Source organism: Polypterus senegalus, chromosome 12 (assembly GCF_016835505.1).
Source record: "Polypterus senegalus isolate Bchr_013 chromosome 12, ASM1683550v1, whole genome shotgun sequence".
NCBI classification, from domain to species: domain Eukaryota; kingdom Metazoa; phylum Chordata; class Cladistia; order Polypteriformes; family Polypteridae; genus Polypterus; species Polypterus senegalus.
The window spans coordinates 12,735,546-12,754,608 of record NC_053165.1 but is presented as its reverse complement, the minus strand read 5'-3'; the positions used below and the strand labels follow the sequence as shown (position 1 = coordinate 12,754,608).

Here is a 19,063-nt window from a genome sequence, read left to right as displayed (position 1 = left end):
TTGGATAATGGATGGAAGGATGAATGAATACACAATGGGCAGTCAGAAAAACACGTCCACCTTATGAGAAGGATTTAGGAGTCGTAGTAGACTCTAAGCTATCGACTTCCCAACAGTGTTCAAAAGCCATTAAGAAGGTTAACAGAATGTCAGGTTATATAGAGCCTTGATGTGGTGAGTACAAGTCACAGGAGGGTCTGCTCAGGCTTTATAACACACTGGTGAGGCCTCATCTGGAGCCCTGGGTGCAGTTTTGGTCTCCAGGCTACTAAAAGGACATAACAGCACTAGAGAAGGTCCAGAGAAGAGCAACAAGGCAGATTACAGGACTACAGGGGATGAGTTATGAAGGAAGATTACAAGAGCTGAGCCTTTAATGGAGATGAAGAGGAGACCTGACTGACGTGTTTAAAATTATGAAGGGAATCAGTGCAGTGGATCGAGACGATGACATTAAAATGAGTTCATCAAGAACACGGGGACACAGCTGGAAACTTGTGAAGGGTGAATTTCACACAAACATTAGGAAGTTTTTCTTTACATAAAGAATGATAGACACTTGGAATAAGCGACCAAGTAGTGTGGTAGACAGTAAGATGTTAGGGACTTTCAGAACTCGGCTTGATGTTTTTTTGGAAGAGATAAGTGGAGAGGACTGGCAAGCTTTGTTGGGTTGAATGGCCTGTTCTCATCTGGACTGGAGAAAAACCAGGGGCTTGCTAGGCCCACGTGCCATTTTAACTTACTTAATGTTTTGTTTTCATTTCTTCCATTCATCAGTTCCTCGATTTATTCATAAGCCTTGGTGTTCTGAGGCAACCAGAGCCGGACTGAGGTTTACAATCAGCGGGAGCTTTCCCAGTAGCCTGGCCTGGCACTCAGAGCTACCAGTGAAATAAACGAACGGTGGAATGACATAAAGTTATTATACTGGAAAACGAGCAGGCGGTATTGCTCTGTAGTGGGCACACATCCCTTCGGTTTAACGTTGGAGGGTTTCTTTACCGGTTTCTTGTTTTTGTTCAAGTCAACTTTTGACTTTGCAAGCGTCTCGCACTCTGACAGTTGAACAGGAGCGCAATGATGAGAGGTGCACACGTCTGGTGCTTTTGTGATTAAAGTTATATATGAAGATTGTTTAAAAATGTATAATATATTTTGCATTATGGTGTATGGGATTTGGTATTTGTTACTGTGTATTTATTTTGTTTTATTTTTGTTTCAGATTTTAACAAAGTGTAGCGTATGTTCACATTTGTACCGTTTTTTTTTTCCCTTTTCCCTCAGAGTGACTGAATAGGCTACACAAAATATTTTATTTTTATTTTTATTAATGAAACATGTATGTGAGCGGAATTATTTGTGTTTTAAAATGTACCTGTTGTTCTTTATTTCGTGATAAGTTTGTTAACGGACGTATTTCATTTTTACTTTAATATTTTTAAAGTGCGTCTCTCGCACTCTGACAGTTAAACCTTAGCGCTATGATGGGAGTTTTTTTTGTTTACGAAGTGCATGCTTTAAAAAATGCTTGACAGAATTTTGTGGCACTGGCACATTTTTTGAGCCTTTTGGTTCGTTGAAGAAATTCCAAGTGGTCTTTTCTGACCAGCACTTCAAACTTTGTGGACAAGAATTCAGTGTTACCATCTGGACATGGACAGCGACTCAGCTGTGGAGATTCAGGATTCCCAGTTGAAACTGCAGACATAACCTCTGCACTGGGGATTCCACTGACAACGGCTTGTTGTGGTTCAGTGCTTTTTGCTCAGAGGCAACCTTAGGGGTGTGTGGAGTGGGCCAAGGGTTGACCACGCGGGGCCGGTTACGTCAAAATGCCTGGACTATATAAACTTGCGCACAAATTTAATAAAAATAATGTTAACATACACCAGATTTTCTCATCACAGTATTCAGCTAAATTTTTGCAAGATAATATCAAAATATAATAATATAATCTATTAAAAAATTGCAGTTCATAATTCATGGCAATACCATGACAGTGCAAAATGCGATGTGGTGTCTTGTGGAAATTAGCAGGGCCTCTTCTAGAAAAAGTCCCCAAACTGCAAGTGTACTCCGTGTCTCGATATGCAGGATGTCAAAGTCATAAGTCACGTTGATGTCATGTCAGCTGGTTATCAGGTTTTTATGCATTAATATATTCGGTCTATGGAATGTTTTTAAAGACGTACATGTAAAAGGGTTCCTCTTAGAAGCTTCGCAAATATATATATATATATATTGTGGCATCCGGCCGGGACGCCCAGGAGGACCGGAGGAGGGCTTGTGCCTCCTCCAGACCGGGGGCGTCCGCCCTGGTTATGTTGGGGCCTCGGGTAAAGGGCTTGGAAGCCCAGCCCTGTAGGGACCCGTGGCCACCGCCAGGCAGCGCCCCGGTGCCTGAATATCCCTGGAGCCCAGCACTTCCGCCACACCAGGAAGTGCTGGGGGGAAGACGACAGGGGACACCCGGACGGCTTCTGGGTGCGCAGCCGGCACTTCCGCCACACTGGGGCGTGTCTGCGGAGGAGTGCCGGAAAGCAGCTGGAGCCCATCCGGGTTCCTATTTAAGGGGCCGCCTCCCTTCAGTCGATGGTGGATGTCGGGTGGAAGTGGACAGAGCTGGAGAGAGGACTGGAGGCGGCCAGGAGAAAGGCATTGGAACTGTGAGGCCTGGGCTTTGGGGAATCGGTGCAAGAGGCACTGGGGTTTGTGGTGCACGTAAAGAACTGTGTAAATAGTGTAAATAAGCAGTGTGTGGTGAACTGAAGATGTCTGTCTGTGTGTGTCCGGGCCAGCGTCCACAATATATATATCTTGTCACACACGTGCGCATGGAAGGCAGCTAAAGGGCTTGAGTGAACACAGTTCGGAGGCATGCCGGGATTTGGCAGAGCGCACTGACTCTTTTTCTCTCTTGCCTGTAGACCATTCCCGGGGGATTCCACCTGGCTCTCTTGACGTCACTTCCGGGACCGAGCCAATGGAGGTAGACCTTACCAGCTCCGGACCCTCTGATGTCACGACTGGGTGTGATCCAATGATCGAAGACCACGTGCCTGATCCTTATGACCTCACTTCCTGTCTTCCCCTTTAAAAGCCTGCCCCTTTTCCCTCAGTCTTGTCTTGGACTCGTTGTATGCACTTCAGTGCTGTATCTCTATAAAAAGAACAACTTTGCAGCCACGATACGAGATTATACGGGTGGCTGCCACAAACCTTTTTCTTGAGTATGTCTCATCTCTGTGACAATATATATATATATATATATATATACAGTGATCCCTCGCTATATCATGCTTCGACTTTCGCGGCTTCACTCTATTGCGATTTTTTCTCATACACGCTTACGTCACTACACATGCGCTTTCAGAGAACGTTTATCTAAGCCCTCACGATGGCTCCTAAACGTGCTGCTTTTTCTAAGCCTTCTGACAATAAAACTAAGCGCCGGAGGAAGATGCTTGCTATCCAGGAGAAGGTGAAACTCTTGGATATGATTAAAGATGGCAATACCCTACAAAAGCCTCCTCACGCATATGAAAAGACAGCGCCAGCAACTGCCTATCAAGATCTTCTTCAGCCGCGCACCCTGATACCCACTGCCTACTCCTAGTACTTCTTCATTAAAGACAACAACGCACCTGCTGAAGATACTGCACCACCTGAAGACTCTCCTACTGAGGTTGTGCCTTCATAGGTTAGTGGTTGTGTGTAAGAACTGTGTGTGTGTAATTAAATGTACAGTACAATAATCTACTATATAAAAGCGGTCGGGATGGTCCTTCCGTCCCGTGAGTGGAAAGCGTAGCGGTATTCCGCTTATCACAGACTTACTACTTGCGGCTTACGGTACGAAGCGACGTGATGTGAGCAGAGTTCTGGTGCTCCCATCGTTCCCTTGCTTTTGTGCGCGATGCGCTGGAAAAATAGACAAAATTATGTCCTCTGGAAATAATTAATGTTGATGGAGTACAAATGCCTCACCGTGTAGTAAATATCAGGGGAGATGGTGCTTGCTTATTCTCATCTATAGCTTATTTAGTGCATGAAACTCTGTCTTTATCGGTACAGATTCTGGCTGACATTGTACGACTTTGGACAGGCACTCGAGGGGATAAAAAACTTTTTTTCGGGAGATGTTATGAATGGGCACTTTAATGTTCTCATTCCCTACACTTACATGCCTGATGTACACATGGAGCGCACACAAATTGAGGATAAAAGTCAGTCGCCTTAAAAGGCGGGTGAGCCTAGTAATAATATATTTGTAATGTCTAATATGTCTTATTTTCTCTTATTTTGTCTAATATATTGGGTAATACGAGTGTAATTGTGACTAAAGTGTGTTATTTCATGTCTAGAGGGCTCTAATAATATTAAAAAACGTATTTAGAAGGCCGTAAACAGGTTTTCTATACTCTAACTGCAAAAATATTTGATTTATAAATAAAGAATCCTACTTCACGAAAATTCATTTATCACGGTAGTCTGGAACGGATTAACCGTGATAAACGAGGGTTCACTTTAATGGAAAATATAACTTTAACAGATCTGCTCGAACGGGGCATGCGGACCTCAAAAGCAGGCCCCCTTAGAAGTGGAGCCTGGGGTGGTCACCCCACTTACCACCCCCAAAAAACACTCTTGATAGTATTATATGGTTTATTTATTTATGAAGTGTTGTTCCACACTTCATTATAGGTTGTCTTGAGCCCAATATTTAAGAGTGAAATGTGAATCTGCTGTCTCCTCATCCATAAACAATTCCAAGACAAAATGGTGTGTGTTGGTTTTTCGAGTCTCATGTGTATCATGTGGCCGGGGCTAGACTTGGGATTCTCAGCCTGAATAAGCGTCCCAGTCTGGCCCTGTCTGAGGCTATTTTAGATACATGTATTCTGTCTGGATTAATGTTTATGAGACACTTATTCCAAAGAAACCACATTAAAAAAATAAATAAAGTGAAAATGATATCAAATAATATCTCACCATCTTAGCTACTGACTTGTAAAATGAACCTTAATGAGAAGTGTTGAGTTTCTAATTTGCTTTTGTGAGAGAATAACTGGGAGTTAAGAAGAGTGAAGCATTTTGGTCTGCAGTGCATGTTGAAATAAACAAGCATTTGTTTTAGAAATGTCATGAAGAGGACTACTGAAATGGTTAAGTAAAAATGAAGACAGGAATGTACTGGGAGGAAGGTTGATGTCATACACAAAATGTACTGGGAGATGACAAATGGATCAGCAGATGTCCTGTAAACAAGCAGACTGGACAGTTGTGACGTACGCAGAGATTTCAAGGCTAACAGCTGAACCTAAGAAATATGAGAAGAACACGAGTGTAGGAGAATAGACTTTTAATTGGGTAAGTTATTTGGGTGTAAGCCAATGAGCCAATCTGAGTAAATGTGTGGATTAATCAGCACTGTTCTGTAAATTCAGTTGTTCATACAGCTGAACATTGGCCTTTACCTTTTTTTGACCACTCTGTGACAGACTGCTGTGATGAATGCTCCCTCACTATGCTCACCTTAATAAAAGACACAATGGACAAGCTTCCTCCTGCCTGGCTTGTGTCTCAAAGAGATTTTAGTGAAGACAAGATTTCTTTCTTTCTTTCATATATTTCCAAATTTAGTTTCTTCTTTTCAACCCCTTTACACTCATAAGGCATTCAAAGAATTGGGACCTATTTATATTGGGGTCACCTTCAGGACTCTGGAACAAGCTAATCCGATTCAGACATGCAAGGATACACTGTCAGCAATGCCTTCTCCTCTTTTGCCCTCAGGCATCACTGGAGGACTGACGTCCCTTCTGTCTCCTGCCTGGAAGCCACGCTCCGTATGTAAAATCTAGCAATGCCGGGAGAGTCGATGTTCCCTGTTGAACCGGCATCAGTGAGCATTGGACTCAATGTACAGTCATGATGACCGGTTCTGTTCATTTTCTATTTGTAGCCCAGCAGGCCACCCAACTAAATGGAGTTTGCCACAAGGAGGCCCAAACCTCTATCATGTATTCTGTTCTTTTGTTACAAAATGATAAAGTATTTCATATTGTGAGAGAGAGAGCTGCAGGGGGTGGTCTTATTTTAGTCATATTTCTTATTCCTTTTGGACCAGGAGGGTCAACTCAGCTCTACATGGTTAATTTTGGTGTTATCTTCTGCTTCTAGTTGAAGGTATGCAAGTAGCTGGCAAATATCAAAAACCGTTTTATGATTTGTCAGTATGACACTCTGATGATGCTGCCAAAAAGTGTTTTTATAAATGATCTGCACAAAATAACACAAGACAGTTAAAGACATCATCACATCCTCTCTACCTTACCTTATCAGGTCTGAGACATCGTAAAATGATCATCTTTTGGAGGTCGTTAAGTTTTTCATTCCAGGGCTTCGGCAGTGGAACGTTGTACGGCTCCTTACTGTCGTACATCGGAGCAAAATCTTTTGGAGTCTTGTGGAAATGCTCTCTATGAATAGTAAATCAAAAGTACATTTTGATTATCAAATAGAAAAGAAAATCCTTAAAGATACCCGAGGTCTGTCCATTTAATAACGAGACTGCGTTTCTGTCTCTTAAACAAAGCAGCGAGAACTGATTACTAAAACTATCCAAACCTACACGACAAGCGACAACACCCTCTACCATTTAGTGGATTGTCGGTCACCGTTTAATGCAGTTGTGTTTCCCCTTTTCATGCTAAGTTTTAAAGTCGAGCAACATGTCATTTCAAAATTTTTAGTAAAATTGAACAAAACACCAAGTGCTTACTGAGGCTTATGGGTATGTCTCGTGCGCCTGTGTTTTTCCTAAAATCTGTGCTTAAAGGAAGATGTTTTGAGTCAATGGATGCAGTAAAGAAGAAAACGTCAGATGTCTTGAAACAGCTGACAGAAACTGATCTGCTCCACGCCTTCGACCGGTGGACACCAAGACTGCATCGGTGTGTAATTGTGAATGGGGAGTAAATTCAAGGGGACAAGCATTAGAATTGTTAGATGAATAAAAGCGAGTTATTGTGTCAGTCTCATTATTTAATAGACAGACTTCCCACATTTTGTTTTAGGGCCTCCCTCAGTCATGATCTGGATTGCCAGGTCCTTAAACCTACAGCCGAGGTGGGCAGCTTAAAAATGGCTGAGGTGGACACTTTCTCTCACAGTGTTAGAGCACAGGGGAGGGCAGAGGGTGCCACTGATTCATTCACAGAAATGGAGGCCAGCGACCTCTGAAAAGAAGCAACACAGTCTCCCTACCTGAGAAAGTCTGGTCCAGGTGGACAACTTGGGGACGGGCAAAAGGCCACCACTCTCTCGCCTAAATGCCAGCCCATGTTTGTCATTTAAAGAATCCACAATAATGAGTAAGCAGGAAGATTAAAACAATTAAATCAATTAGATCAGGGCTGAATTCTGGGGTCTTATAGCCTTTTGCTGTTATGGATGTCATTTTGCGTACGTTGTTAGGGTTGCATCCCGCATTTCTAGGGGCGTGGTCTCCGGGGTCATGACCTCGAGATTATCAGAAGAAGGGATTAAAGGTCAGCATTTGTAATAAATCCTTCTACAGTTAATCCTTCCTGGTTAAGGGGAGACCAAGTCTGTGTCCTGTCGCCAAAGAAAGACCCCCCCACCCAGATGTGAGTAGTGGGTTAAGACCCAGAGGTATAACTGAGTTAGGAGTCCAGGGGGAGAGTTCAACCCAAAGGCCTACTAATGTGCAGAAGAAGCCAGACGAGCGAACAACGTGGGAGGTGAGAAGAGAGAGAGTTTTCTAGATAATGAAGAACTGGACCTGCGGTTGAGTTGTCCTACTTAAATGCAGGAAGAAATTAGGGCTTGAGGTGAATCAGGACTATGTTTTTATTTTTATTTTTCTATTGCTTACCCCTGTAGGTGGAGTGATGGCTCGGAGGCTAGGGATCTGCTCCAGCAATCAGCAGGTTGCCGGTTCGAATCCCGTAAATGCCAGAAGTGATTCCACTCCATTGAGCCCTTAACCTGCAACTGCTCATCTTGTGTATAACGTTAATCTGCATCCGGCCCTGCAAGTAGGTCCTCCAGCCTGCAGGGAACACCTGGGAGTTGGTGGCCATAAAAACCTCACAGTGTTCCAGTGAGGTGCTGAGGTGTCGCCCGCTGCACTCGGGTCCCAATCTGGGTGGTTCGTCGTAAGGTGGGTGCAGCAACACACTAGCAGCACATCATCCCAATCTCTCTTGGCATGCTTTACCTCTCATAAAAGTATGATTTATTTTTATATATATTTAGAAATGCTTGTTATTTATGTATGAGTTGGAGTAATCAACATTGCGGTTAATGTAAAGAGCTAAATGAATTCTCTAAATGGGATGTTAAGAATGAGGAATGTATTCTGTGATCCGTTGTGTCAGGCAACAAGCATCTTCTAGACATTGAAGTCATTCTTCATTTGGCAGTTTCTAGACGTACTTTCTGTCACATGATGGATGTTCCTAAATGGGAACGGCTTCCCATAAGTCCATTTGGCCTAATCTGAGCATGATGTGCGACATATTTTAGCATTTAGTCTATGCACATTTAAAAAAGAAAAAGTGAGCACAGATAAAGAAGCATGCAGTACCTTAGACCTTTAAACGCAGGCAGGTCACTGGCTCTGCAGATCTCATCCCAGCTTTTGTCAAGCAGCCATGAAGGGGCCGGATTGCTCAGGTTGTTTTGCAGGCCAACCCCACCAGTGAGAAAGAACATGAACTCCTGATAATCAATTTCGTTTCGGGCCCTGCAGAAGCCAAGCAAGTTGTTATTTAAAAAGTAAATAAATAAACAAATACAACAGGAAAATCCACTATGTGTTACGTATTTATGTGTATATGGCTTCTCAGTGAGCAAATCCATTTCTTATTGCAAGCCTGCAAGGATATGAGGGCTCAGATCCTGGAAATTTTATTTTCTATAAGAATATCACTGAGAAAACTCTAAAAGTTTTTAAAAATGCTGATATTCAGTGATAAAAGTAAATCATTAACTGAAAGGTAACTATTAAGGAATTAAGACTGAAGCAGACAAGGAACGCCCGCTTGCTGCACAACACCACCATAAAAGTGAATGCGTTTGGAAGCCCAAATGTGGCTGAAGCAGACGTCACTTACATCAGCAGGTTGCAGCACAGCAGGAACGAGAAGAGCAGCTTATCCTTTTCAAAAAGGGAGCGGCAGACGTTGCAGTACAAGTTATAAGTGAAGTAGTCGTTTAAATAGCGCAGTCTTTTTTCCAAAATCTTAGATTTGTTGCTGAAACAGGAACAGAGTGACAAAAAGTCAAAATCACAATGGCACCTCACATCTACAGACTTTTCATTTCATGCTAATTTTTATATACAGACGCGGACAAATGTGTTGAAAAAGTGCTGTATGCCTCCTGAAAAGTGACGCAGAAGCAGACCCGCGTGCCTTTGACGCGACGTCGAGTAAAGCAAAGCAAGTCTGATGAGAAATCAAGCATCGCCGATTCTACAAAGAGATTCTCAAGGGGCTTGGACACTTTTGTTGGGACCCCTATTAAAGATCCTAAAGAACTGGATCGGAGTGATTTTTCAAACTCGCGATTTCTTCGATTTGGTATCACACTCGTCTCCAAATCGTGCAGCCAGTCATTCAGCCGATTTAAATGGAGAAAAGTCGTCACTCTGCTTTTTGGCGACATCGTGTGTCCCACACTGACCATAGACCAGAGAAAGCAAAAGGGGGGGAATAGAAGGGAAATGACAGAGAAGCATGTTAAAGGCAAGAAGACCACCTCCAAACAGCTTGATGTTCCTCTGATGACAGTTGCAAATATTATAAAGAAGCTTACGGTCCATGGGAGTGTAGGCATCCTCCATGTACGTGGCCCTCAAGAGGAAAATCAGAAGGATAATGAGAGCGGTAGACAGAAAACCAAGGACAACTTCCAGGAGATCCAAGCTGAACTCCAAGGTCAAGGTCCATCAGTGTCTCGTTGCACCATCCATTGCTTTTTGAGTGTGTCACACACGGGAGGCATTTTCTATCTTACCCCCGGTTAAGACCTTAGAGTAAAGGTTTGACGAATTGTACCAATGCCTTTTCTCCCTCTTCCACGGACCACCTGAAGGAAAGCCCAACTGAGACCCCACCCACTTCCAATGCGGTGACGCCCTCCTGCAGACCTCATTTCCACCTGAGTTCCCACCCTTTCCTGTCCTGCCCCTATAAACCTGGAGCACTCCAATCTCCTGATCTGTCACTACTGTATTTTGACTCAGTCCTTTATGATTACTCAGTCTCAAAGTTCATTTTTGTTGCCGACAATATACAGGGAGGATCCCCCCCAAACCTTTATCTGTTTTCTCTGTTTATTTCACAAGTGACAGTTAGCTTAATGGATGAAGACCCAGAAAGATTCCACTGTTGAAAGAAAAACACCAAAAAAAGACAGACTGGAATTTGATAAAATGCAAATTGACCCTAACCCTAACCCTTAAAATTGGTAATCTACACGTACTACAAAAGTATTAGGAGCACATGAGAAAGTACGTATTGTATTTCACTAAGCATTAAAAATGTAAGAGTTAGGATTAAAAAGGCCCATGCCTACATATTTTTATTATTCTGTATAAACTAGAAGCCGCCAATACTTCAAAGGCCAAAGTTTAGATATGCCGGAGAAGTAGAAAGGATGGAACCCTTCTTTTAGAGAGGGAATGTGAACTTTCCAGCTATAAAATATTGGTGGCAAGTGCTGAGCTAGTTGGGAGTAAAGATAAGCCCTGTCAGAGAGACATGATGGACAGAGAGGGGTCCGACACTCCCTCAGCTAAGAAATATTGATGGTGGAATCAACTAGAGGCAGGAATAGAGCAGTGGAATGTTAGGAGTCACATGATGATGAATAATGGCTTGTACGATAAGAATTGTAATAAATGTAAAAGCTACCCATGGCTGCTCGCTCATTCCATCTTAAGTGAGTCTGTATGTGCACCGTACAATAAATCTTGATCCTGTTGCCTGTCCTGAGACTCCGAGCGCCTTCTTTGGGGCTGAGGGTGCCCGTGCCTGCCTGCCTGCCTGCTTCTACAGCGTGAAACATGGAGGAGGCTCACTTATGTTATGTACACTCACCTCACATTAGCTGTAGGGTGGTGAAGGGGTGAGAGATTGTTGGCCAGTTAGAGACAGGGGGTGATTAGGGGGCTAGAATGACTAGGCTGTGGTGGACATTTTAGCCTGGACATCAGGATACACCCTAATCTTTACAAAGGAAGCCCAGGGATCTGTAATGACCACAGATATTCAGGACCTCGGTTTTATGTCTCATCTGAAGGGTGGTGCCATTTTTACATCCACCTGACCAGGAAGTGCTTCCTCAGTGCAATGTCGTGACACCAGAAGTGACTCAGGTGAGTCGGGAGTGGCGTCAGACAAAGTTCACCCAGGAAGGTTTTTAAAAAGAAGAAACAAAAGGAATAGCAACCGTGTCAAAGAAGAAGACGGTTTCAGGTATTTGCCAGAATAAAATATTGATTTGCACGCTGGACAGTGTACGTGAAGTCATGCTGTGGGTTGGGGGGCTTGGAGACATCTGCTGGTGGTCACATTAGCTCCTGTGTTTTAAAATATTACACACGGTAAGCAAGAAATGTGAATGACAGCAGGGATTGTTGGCACAATAGTAATTAGCATCAGAAAGCAGACAGAGAAGTCAATCGGTGTTACTTCAAGATATGATGGGCATCTAAAATATTCTATTTACAATAAATAGTATGATGCCATTCCTGGAAAGTGTCTTTAAATAGTGGGATCAGGTTGTTGACATTCATGGACCCCTTAAACACAGACATTCACACCTTTATAAGGCCACATGGTCCATAGCATTGCAGCTGAGCTTTCCAGAAGGTCTGAAGTCTTGAGAGACGCATACTGTGGCCATTAGGAAAAGTCTGTAGTGCTCAGACTTCATTTACATTTTATAAGCAATAAAGCCAATGTAGTAATTGGGGAGAGAAGTTGGGCCGATATGGCAGTAGGTCACACGGCTCAGACTGACACACAGTGTAAAAACGCACGACAGACACACACGGTCTCGGGTCTCACCTGTCCTGAATGGAGTTTATGTACAAGTTAACAAACCAGGTCAAAGAGTACTGGTACATGGGATCAATGTTAGCCAGATCAGCGATACTGAAGAACAAGACAGAAGAGTGTCGCGCGATGGGCCGATACCCCTCTCTTGATTCGGCAATTTTTATCTCGGTCTTCTCTGCAATCTAGAAAAATCAAATCGACAAGTGTATTAAAACCAAAACCATAGGAACACAGGGAATCCATGAACTGCCGTCAGCAGACACCCAGTTATGAAAAACAAAACCATAGAAGAGAGTGCAGGCAGACGTGCCATTCATTTGAAGGAAAGGGGATCATTTAGTCGGTAGGGTCTAAAATACTAGAGTACGTTAAATGCAGACAAATAAAATGTGGACAGAAGTTCATTTGACGGTAGAATGAGATAATTGTCAAGGCGGAGTGGTGGCTCTGTGGTTAAGGATCACTTGTTTTGTGTGTGTGCTTACAACTGTTTGGAGTATTGTATAATAAAAACCTTTACCATTAATTGAACCTGGGACTGTGTTTGTGTGATCGTGCTTGGGACTCACTGATGCTCCGGTTTTACTTATTTATTGATCAAATGATTGACTGATTGGCTGTATTATTTGTCCTGTGAGTCTACATCCTTGTTTTTTAGGTTTCTGCACCTGTACGCATCTGAATAACTATACTCAGCAAAAAAAGAAATGTCCCTTTTTCAGGACTGTGTATTTCAACAATAATGTTTTCAAAATCCAAATAACTTTACAGGTCTTCATTGTCAAGGGTTTAAACAATGTTTTCCATGCATGTTCAATTAACCCTAATCAATTCATTAACATGCACCTGTGGAATGGTCGTTAAGACCTTCACAGCTTACAGAAAGTCGGCATTTAAGGTCACAGTTCTAAAAACGCAGGACACTAAAGAGACTTGTCTACCGACTGTGAAAGATGCCCAGGGTCCCTGCTCATCTGCGTGAACGTGCATTAGGCATGCTGCAGGGAGGCATGAGGACTGCTGATGTGGCTAGGGCAATAAATTGCCATGTCCGCACTGTGAGACGCCTAAGACAGCGCTACAGGGAGACAGGAAGGACAGCTGATCATCCTCGCAGTGGAAGACCACGTGTAACAACACCTGCACAGGATCGGCACATCCGAATATCACACCTGCGTGACAGGTACAGGATGGCCACAACAACTGCCCGAGTCACACCAGGAACACACAATCCCTCCATCAGTGCTCAGACTGTCCGCAATAGGCTGAGAGAGGCTGGACTGAGGGCTTGTAGGCCTGTTGTAAGGCAGGTCCTTACCAGACATCACCAGCAACAACGCCACCTATGGGCACAAACCCACCTTCGCTGGACCAGACAGGAGTGGCAAAAAGTGCTCTTCACTGATGAGTCACAGTTTTGTCTCACCAGCGGTGATGGACGGATTCGTGTTTATCGTCGAAGGAATTGAGCACGTCTGGGACCTGTTGGATCGCAGGGTGAGGGCTAGGGCCATTCCCCCCCAGAAATGTCCAGGAACTTGCAGGTGCCTTGGTGGAAGAGTGGGGTAACATCTCACAGCAAGAACTGACAAATCTGGTCCAGTCCATGAGGAGGAGATGCACTGCAGTACTTCAAGCAGCTGGTGGCCACACCAGAGACTGACTGGTACTTTTGATTTTGAGCCTCCCTTCATTCAGGGACACATTGTGAAACATTTTTAGTTTATGTCTTATGGTGTTGACTCTTTTAGTGTTCATACAAATATTTACACATTAAGTTTACTGAAAGTAAAAACAGTTGAAAGTCAGAGGACGTTTCTTTTTTTGCTGAGTATATTTGGGATTAAGTCAGAAGTCAAGAAAAATGACACCTTTTATTGGCTGACTTACAAGATTACAATATGCAAGCTTTTGAGGCAACTCGGATCCCTTCTTCAGGCAAGATGTAAGCCTGAGTTGCATTGAAAGCTTCCATATTGTAATCTTTCTAGTTAGCCAATAAAAGGTGTCATTTTGCTTGACTTCTCACTACATTCATAATGGCTAACACGGTACAACACCCTAGTACTAAGGGACATGCGGTCAGGGGAGGCAGGTGAGGCCTCACGAAAAATTAAAAAAAACTAATAATAACATAAAGTAAATGTGTCCACTGGTCTGTGCTATAAATCTTGTTTTCTGTATGATTCCGATAATTTTGATAGTTTTTATAGTCAAAATCGCTGAATTGGCACATTTCCTGTTCAAATACAGCAGAGAAACGCAAGGTGCAGCAGCGACGAGCCTCACCTCCCTTCGGACTACGCTCTCCCTCACACACTGACAGGGATGATGCACGCAGTTGACGCTGCCTGTTTCTGTCTCTCTGTATGTCGCCAATATAATGTTTGCAGACACGTTTATTATACGCCCTGACTTTCTAATATCTTTAATGAATGTGTGTGACATATTTAGTCTTGCTGATCAGACATTAAACTGCAGTGGAAAGGCACAAAGTGAGTGAGGCAGGCAGTACCGTGCCGCCCTGAAGGAGGCGCATGTGAGCCCAATTTCTGCTCTACGCAGAGGCACCAATAAGTTAGCGACGTCACAAAGTCAAGTGCGTTGCAGCGGGCCCGTTTTAGTTTTATTTTTTGTTTCGACTGACTGCCAAAATGGAAGATTAAGACTTTTGAAAACTAAAGGAAATTAAGGACAAGAAATTGACAGAGATTTTTGTGGAGAAGGACAGGTGCATGGACTTCATTTACAAATAAAGGTAAGACCATATAAATATATATAAAAAATGGGATCAGACTAAGAAAAAAAAAACCAATCCAATATTTAAAAACTACATTTTGACCTTAAATAAAATATTCTTTTGTTTTTTCTTGTTATCCTTTTGTTGAACAGTCTGCACTAAAATTGATTAAAGCGTCAGAATTAAAAGATTTTAAAAACAATTAAATATTTCAATTAAGGTCAAAATTGAAATCCATTTTTTTTGTACACCACTCCATACTTTCATTTGTATTTTATGAGTATGAATTGCGGAATTGCAACGGCAAATTTAAAGCACACAGAGGGTGAGGCGCAAACGTGCTCTCTCCGCTTTAAACGTAACGTTCTTTCTTAACCAAATATGCGCCTTATGTGTGTGTGTGTAAAGAATGCTGATGAGATATGAAACATGACCAGTAGTCAATGTGGATGTGGCCAGTTGAATAGTGAATATGCTACTCTTTTGGGTTCATATTTTGTAAATCTCACTCTGAAGGAGTGAACCATGAACCCCACCGCACGTTACTGCCTAGTACTACCCATGGGATGAATAAAGTTTATCAAAAAAAAAAACAAACTGAACAATTAAAGAATAAAGATGAAGGACTTAAAGTTAACACTCTTCTTGTACAGGCCTGAGAAAAGATGTATTTTTCCTAACGACACTAACCTGTTGCTTTTTGTTGATCTCATTCGACATGACTTTAGCTTCATCCAAGATCTTGATGGCAGTCTCGTCCTCCAAAATGTTACCTTCTGATGACAGAGTCTCCAGGATTTTGTCTTCTATCTCCTTCAGTTGTTTCTTGTTAGCAGCAGACTGCAATATCAGGGCGTTTCTTTCATCTTCCAGTTCGGGCCTACGCAGGGCATGGAAAGAAAAGCAGTCATTTGACTTCTCGCTTACTCCAACTCCAAATTTGGCTAAGAGATCTTTTAACTGTCTAGAAAAACTCGGTTGGTAAAAAAAAAAAAACAAAACGCACAGCAATCGTTGTCTGCAAATATGCAGTGAGCCACAATAAAGAGGAAAGAGACAGGGGATGATTAGGGGAAGACATACAGGCAATCATGGCCCTGAACTCAGAATAAAACTGCTCCATATAACTCTCTAAATGTGCAATATAGACCTTAAGTCAACCAGTGAAATTTATATATATGACAAGTGTAATTTGTATATATTTGTAATGTACTTTTATTACTATTCCTTTTCTTGTTTTCTTAACTCTTATGCCTCACACTGAGTCGACAGTACCTTCAATTTTGTTGTTCTTTTGTAAAAGTGACAATGACAATAAAGATTTATCTATCTATCCATCCATCCATCCTCTTCCACTTATCCGAGATCGGGTCGCGGGGGCAGCAGGTTGAGCAGATATACCCAGACTTCCCTATCTCCCGACACTTCTTATAGCTCTTCCAGGGGAATCCCGAGGCGTTCCCAGGACAGCCGAGAGACATAGTCCCTCTAGAGTGTCCTGGGTCTTCCCTGGGGCCTCCTCCCGGTTAGACGTTCTTGGAACACCTCATCTGGGAGGCCTCCAGGGGATTTATTATCTATCTATCTATCTATCTATCTATCAGAATGATTAAGCCATGGTGGGCAATTTAGCCTGGACATTGGGATACACCCTGCTTTTTATGACCACAGAGAGTCAGGACCTTGGTTTTATGTCTCATCTGAAGGAAGGCACCATTTTTACAGCACAGGGTTCCCATCACCACCGGGGTATTGGGGTCCACACACACAGACCACAGCGTAAGTGCCCCCTGCTGGCCTCACCAACACCTATTCCAATAGCAACCCAAGCTATTCCCACCTAAGCACTGGCTGGACCCAAACATGATTAGCTTCAGGTGGATGACCTGTTCTGAAGTGTACGTGACATGGCTGCTACTATAGATGTCTACAGTCCACACTCTGGCTAAGAAAATTAATTTCTGAAATTAAAAAAAAAAAAAAACAACAACAAGCAAAGCATCATGGAAGTTTAGTGGGCGCTGATGAAGGTGCAAGTTGTACCCTTGCTCTTACCTCTCCTTTGCAACGACAATGCCCAGCAGTTGGTCCTCCAAACCTTCAGGCGTGATCATGAAGTTGAGCAGGGACACTTTTGTGGCTAATTCTGGTAAATAATGTGGATTTCTCAGCTTGGTTGTGATATAAAAGCGGAAATCAGGAGAATACTCGATAACACTTTCTCCGAGCCTGATGCAGTCTACACCGCCTGCAGTCAGAAAATAAAATACAAAAAACGCTAGAAAAAAAAAATTACACCAAACGGCAAAAAAGCCACAAAGTCAAGGCGGCTTAAACACAAATAATTATTACAACTAAACTACAAGCAGCACAGCGAAATAGCAAGCCAGATCAAAAGATACTAGTGATGAGAACTTTGACCATCTCTCTAACAGAAATGCAGAAAACACTGAAAGTCAAAATCATAAAGTCAGTTGAAATTAAACAAAAGCAGCAAGGACTTCATGAGCAGATGCAGCAGAAATCCCTCCCAACGTCCACCTACCTTCATCTACGCACGGATGCAATTTGAAAAGATGAAGAGCACTTGTTACACGTCACAGTCGTCTGTTCATTTCTCTTTTATTTATTTTTTTACAATTCATGTGCAGATTCATTTTGTTCCACTACCTCACCTTGCTTAAATGTCTGTTTCAGCAACAGGGTCTCCAAGGAAGGGTCAAGCTCTTCGCCGACATTTTCCAGAAGAAGAGGAGTGCCAAACTGGACGCAGTTCTCGAGGATACGCATGTAGTCGCCATCCGTCAGCTTGATGACGCTCAGGTTTTTCTCCTTCTCTGAATTCTTCACCCATTTGTTGGCTTGCCCTTGAGGGTCGATCATTAAAGGCCTGGTGATGAGACGTAAAGGGGACTTTAATGGGTGAATCCTGTTTTTTTTGGTCCAATATATTTACAAATATTCTGCACTAGCAAAATACCCGTGCTTTGCAGTGGCGAAGTACTGCCTTAAAATTTTCATTAAGAAGAAAATTTAACCTTTTTAAACTGAGGGAAAATATACCAATAATTATTTGTTAAGGATGTCTTTGTATACCACATTGTGAGTTCGGCCCTCCGGTTGTAATATGACCAAGCTGTGCGCTGAGCTTACTCTTGAGCATACAACGTACAGTTGGCCATGTGAACAGTAATCTTGTTTCAAATCTCACAGCTTGGATTGCTGCTGTCATAATCGGTTTGAGTTTCATGGTTCGTTTCAATTACGACAGTATTTGTAGGACTTGTTGTGTTGAAGTGACATTCGACATCTGTCAAGAGTTGTAAGTATACAACCGGTTTTATTGATAACTTCACATCCAGCTTTTGAGAGTTTAAACATTCATAAACATCAAAGTGTCCACTACTGAAATCGTCACCTGTGAATCTAAGATGTTTAAGAGGCATTGGCGGTTTCGAAAGGTGTAAAATATTTGGCCATTTCAGTACACTTGAAAGCAACAACCGAACAATTCAGCGGCAGCCATCAACTCACATGCAGAACCATAGGTGAAGGGCTTAAGCATTTCACTCTTATAGTGCTCCTGTGTAGTCTAATTATCTCCTGTACCGTCATCAGTCCACACCTTGAACCTGTCCCAGTCATTCAATACATAAGACACAATGTTCCTCTGGATATCAAGAGTGAGCCTGATATGGCCGTGCAATATGTAACACAGAGAATGGAAAAGGCAGGTACCATGTCCAGTCATGGAAACCACTCAGTAAGTAACAGTTCTTTGATCGATGGTGATCACCTCGATAGACATGTTAATGGGGGTACGTTTGGAATGATAAAGGAAATGGGTACCTGAACATTGTAAAGTAAGTCTAAAATACCTAAACAATAACTATAATCGTAATAAATGAAGAATAAAACAGCAGAGAAGCCGTAGATTAAATAAAAAGACTGTAGTTATCAGCAGGGAGACGTGAATCCCGTGGCGAAGCAAAGAAAGGAATGTAGAGACTGGAACGACGGACGGCCTTATATAGGCAGGCAGCCAACAACGTGGGAGGCGTTAGGATGGGGGACCCAACGCTGCCTCACACGGTGACCGAGCTGCAGGCTATGGATGTATATATGTACGTAAGTAGGATTCAGTTAGCGTTGGGAACCCGTGTACCAAATTTCTTGAAGATGGGCCCATAAGTAACAAAGACCGTTGAAAAGTTCAATATGGCGC

At 42.7% G+C, this 19,063-nt stretch overlaps 1 protein-coding gene across 1 annotated transcript in view; it reads right to left on the bottom strand.

The window, feature by feature from the left end:
- dnah12 (dynein, axonemal, heavy chain 12) overlaps positions 1-19,063 on the bottom strand; it is a 192,529-nt gene that overhangs the window by 29,722 nt on the left and 143,744 nt on the right. The window contains exons 57-64 of the mRNA XM_039771336.1: positions 17,514-17,728; positions 17,384-17,389; positions 16,894-17,086; positions 15,529-15,718; positions 12,108-12,280; positions 9,147-9,287; positions 8,618-8,776; positions 6,341-6,485 (exon numbers count right to left, since the gene is read on the bottom strand). Coding sequence (XP_039627270.1) covers positions 6,341-6,485; positions 8,618-8,776; positions 9,147-9,287; positions 12,108-12,280; positions 15,529-15,718; positions 16,894-17,086; positions 17,384-17,389; positions 17,514-17,728 — 1,222 coding nt within the window. The remainder of the gene's footprint in view (positions 1-6,340; positions 6,486-8,617; positions 8,777-9,146; positions 9,288-12,107; positions 12,281-15,528; positions 15,719-16,893; positions 17,087-17,383; positions 17,390-17,513; positions 17,729-19,063) is intronic.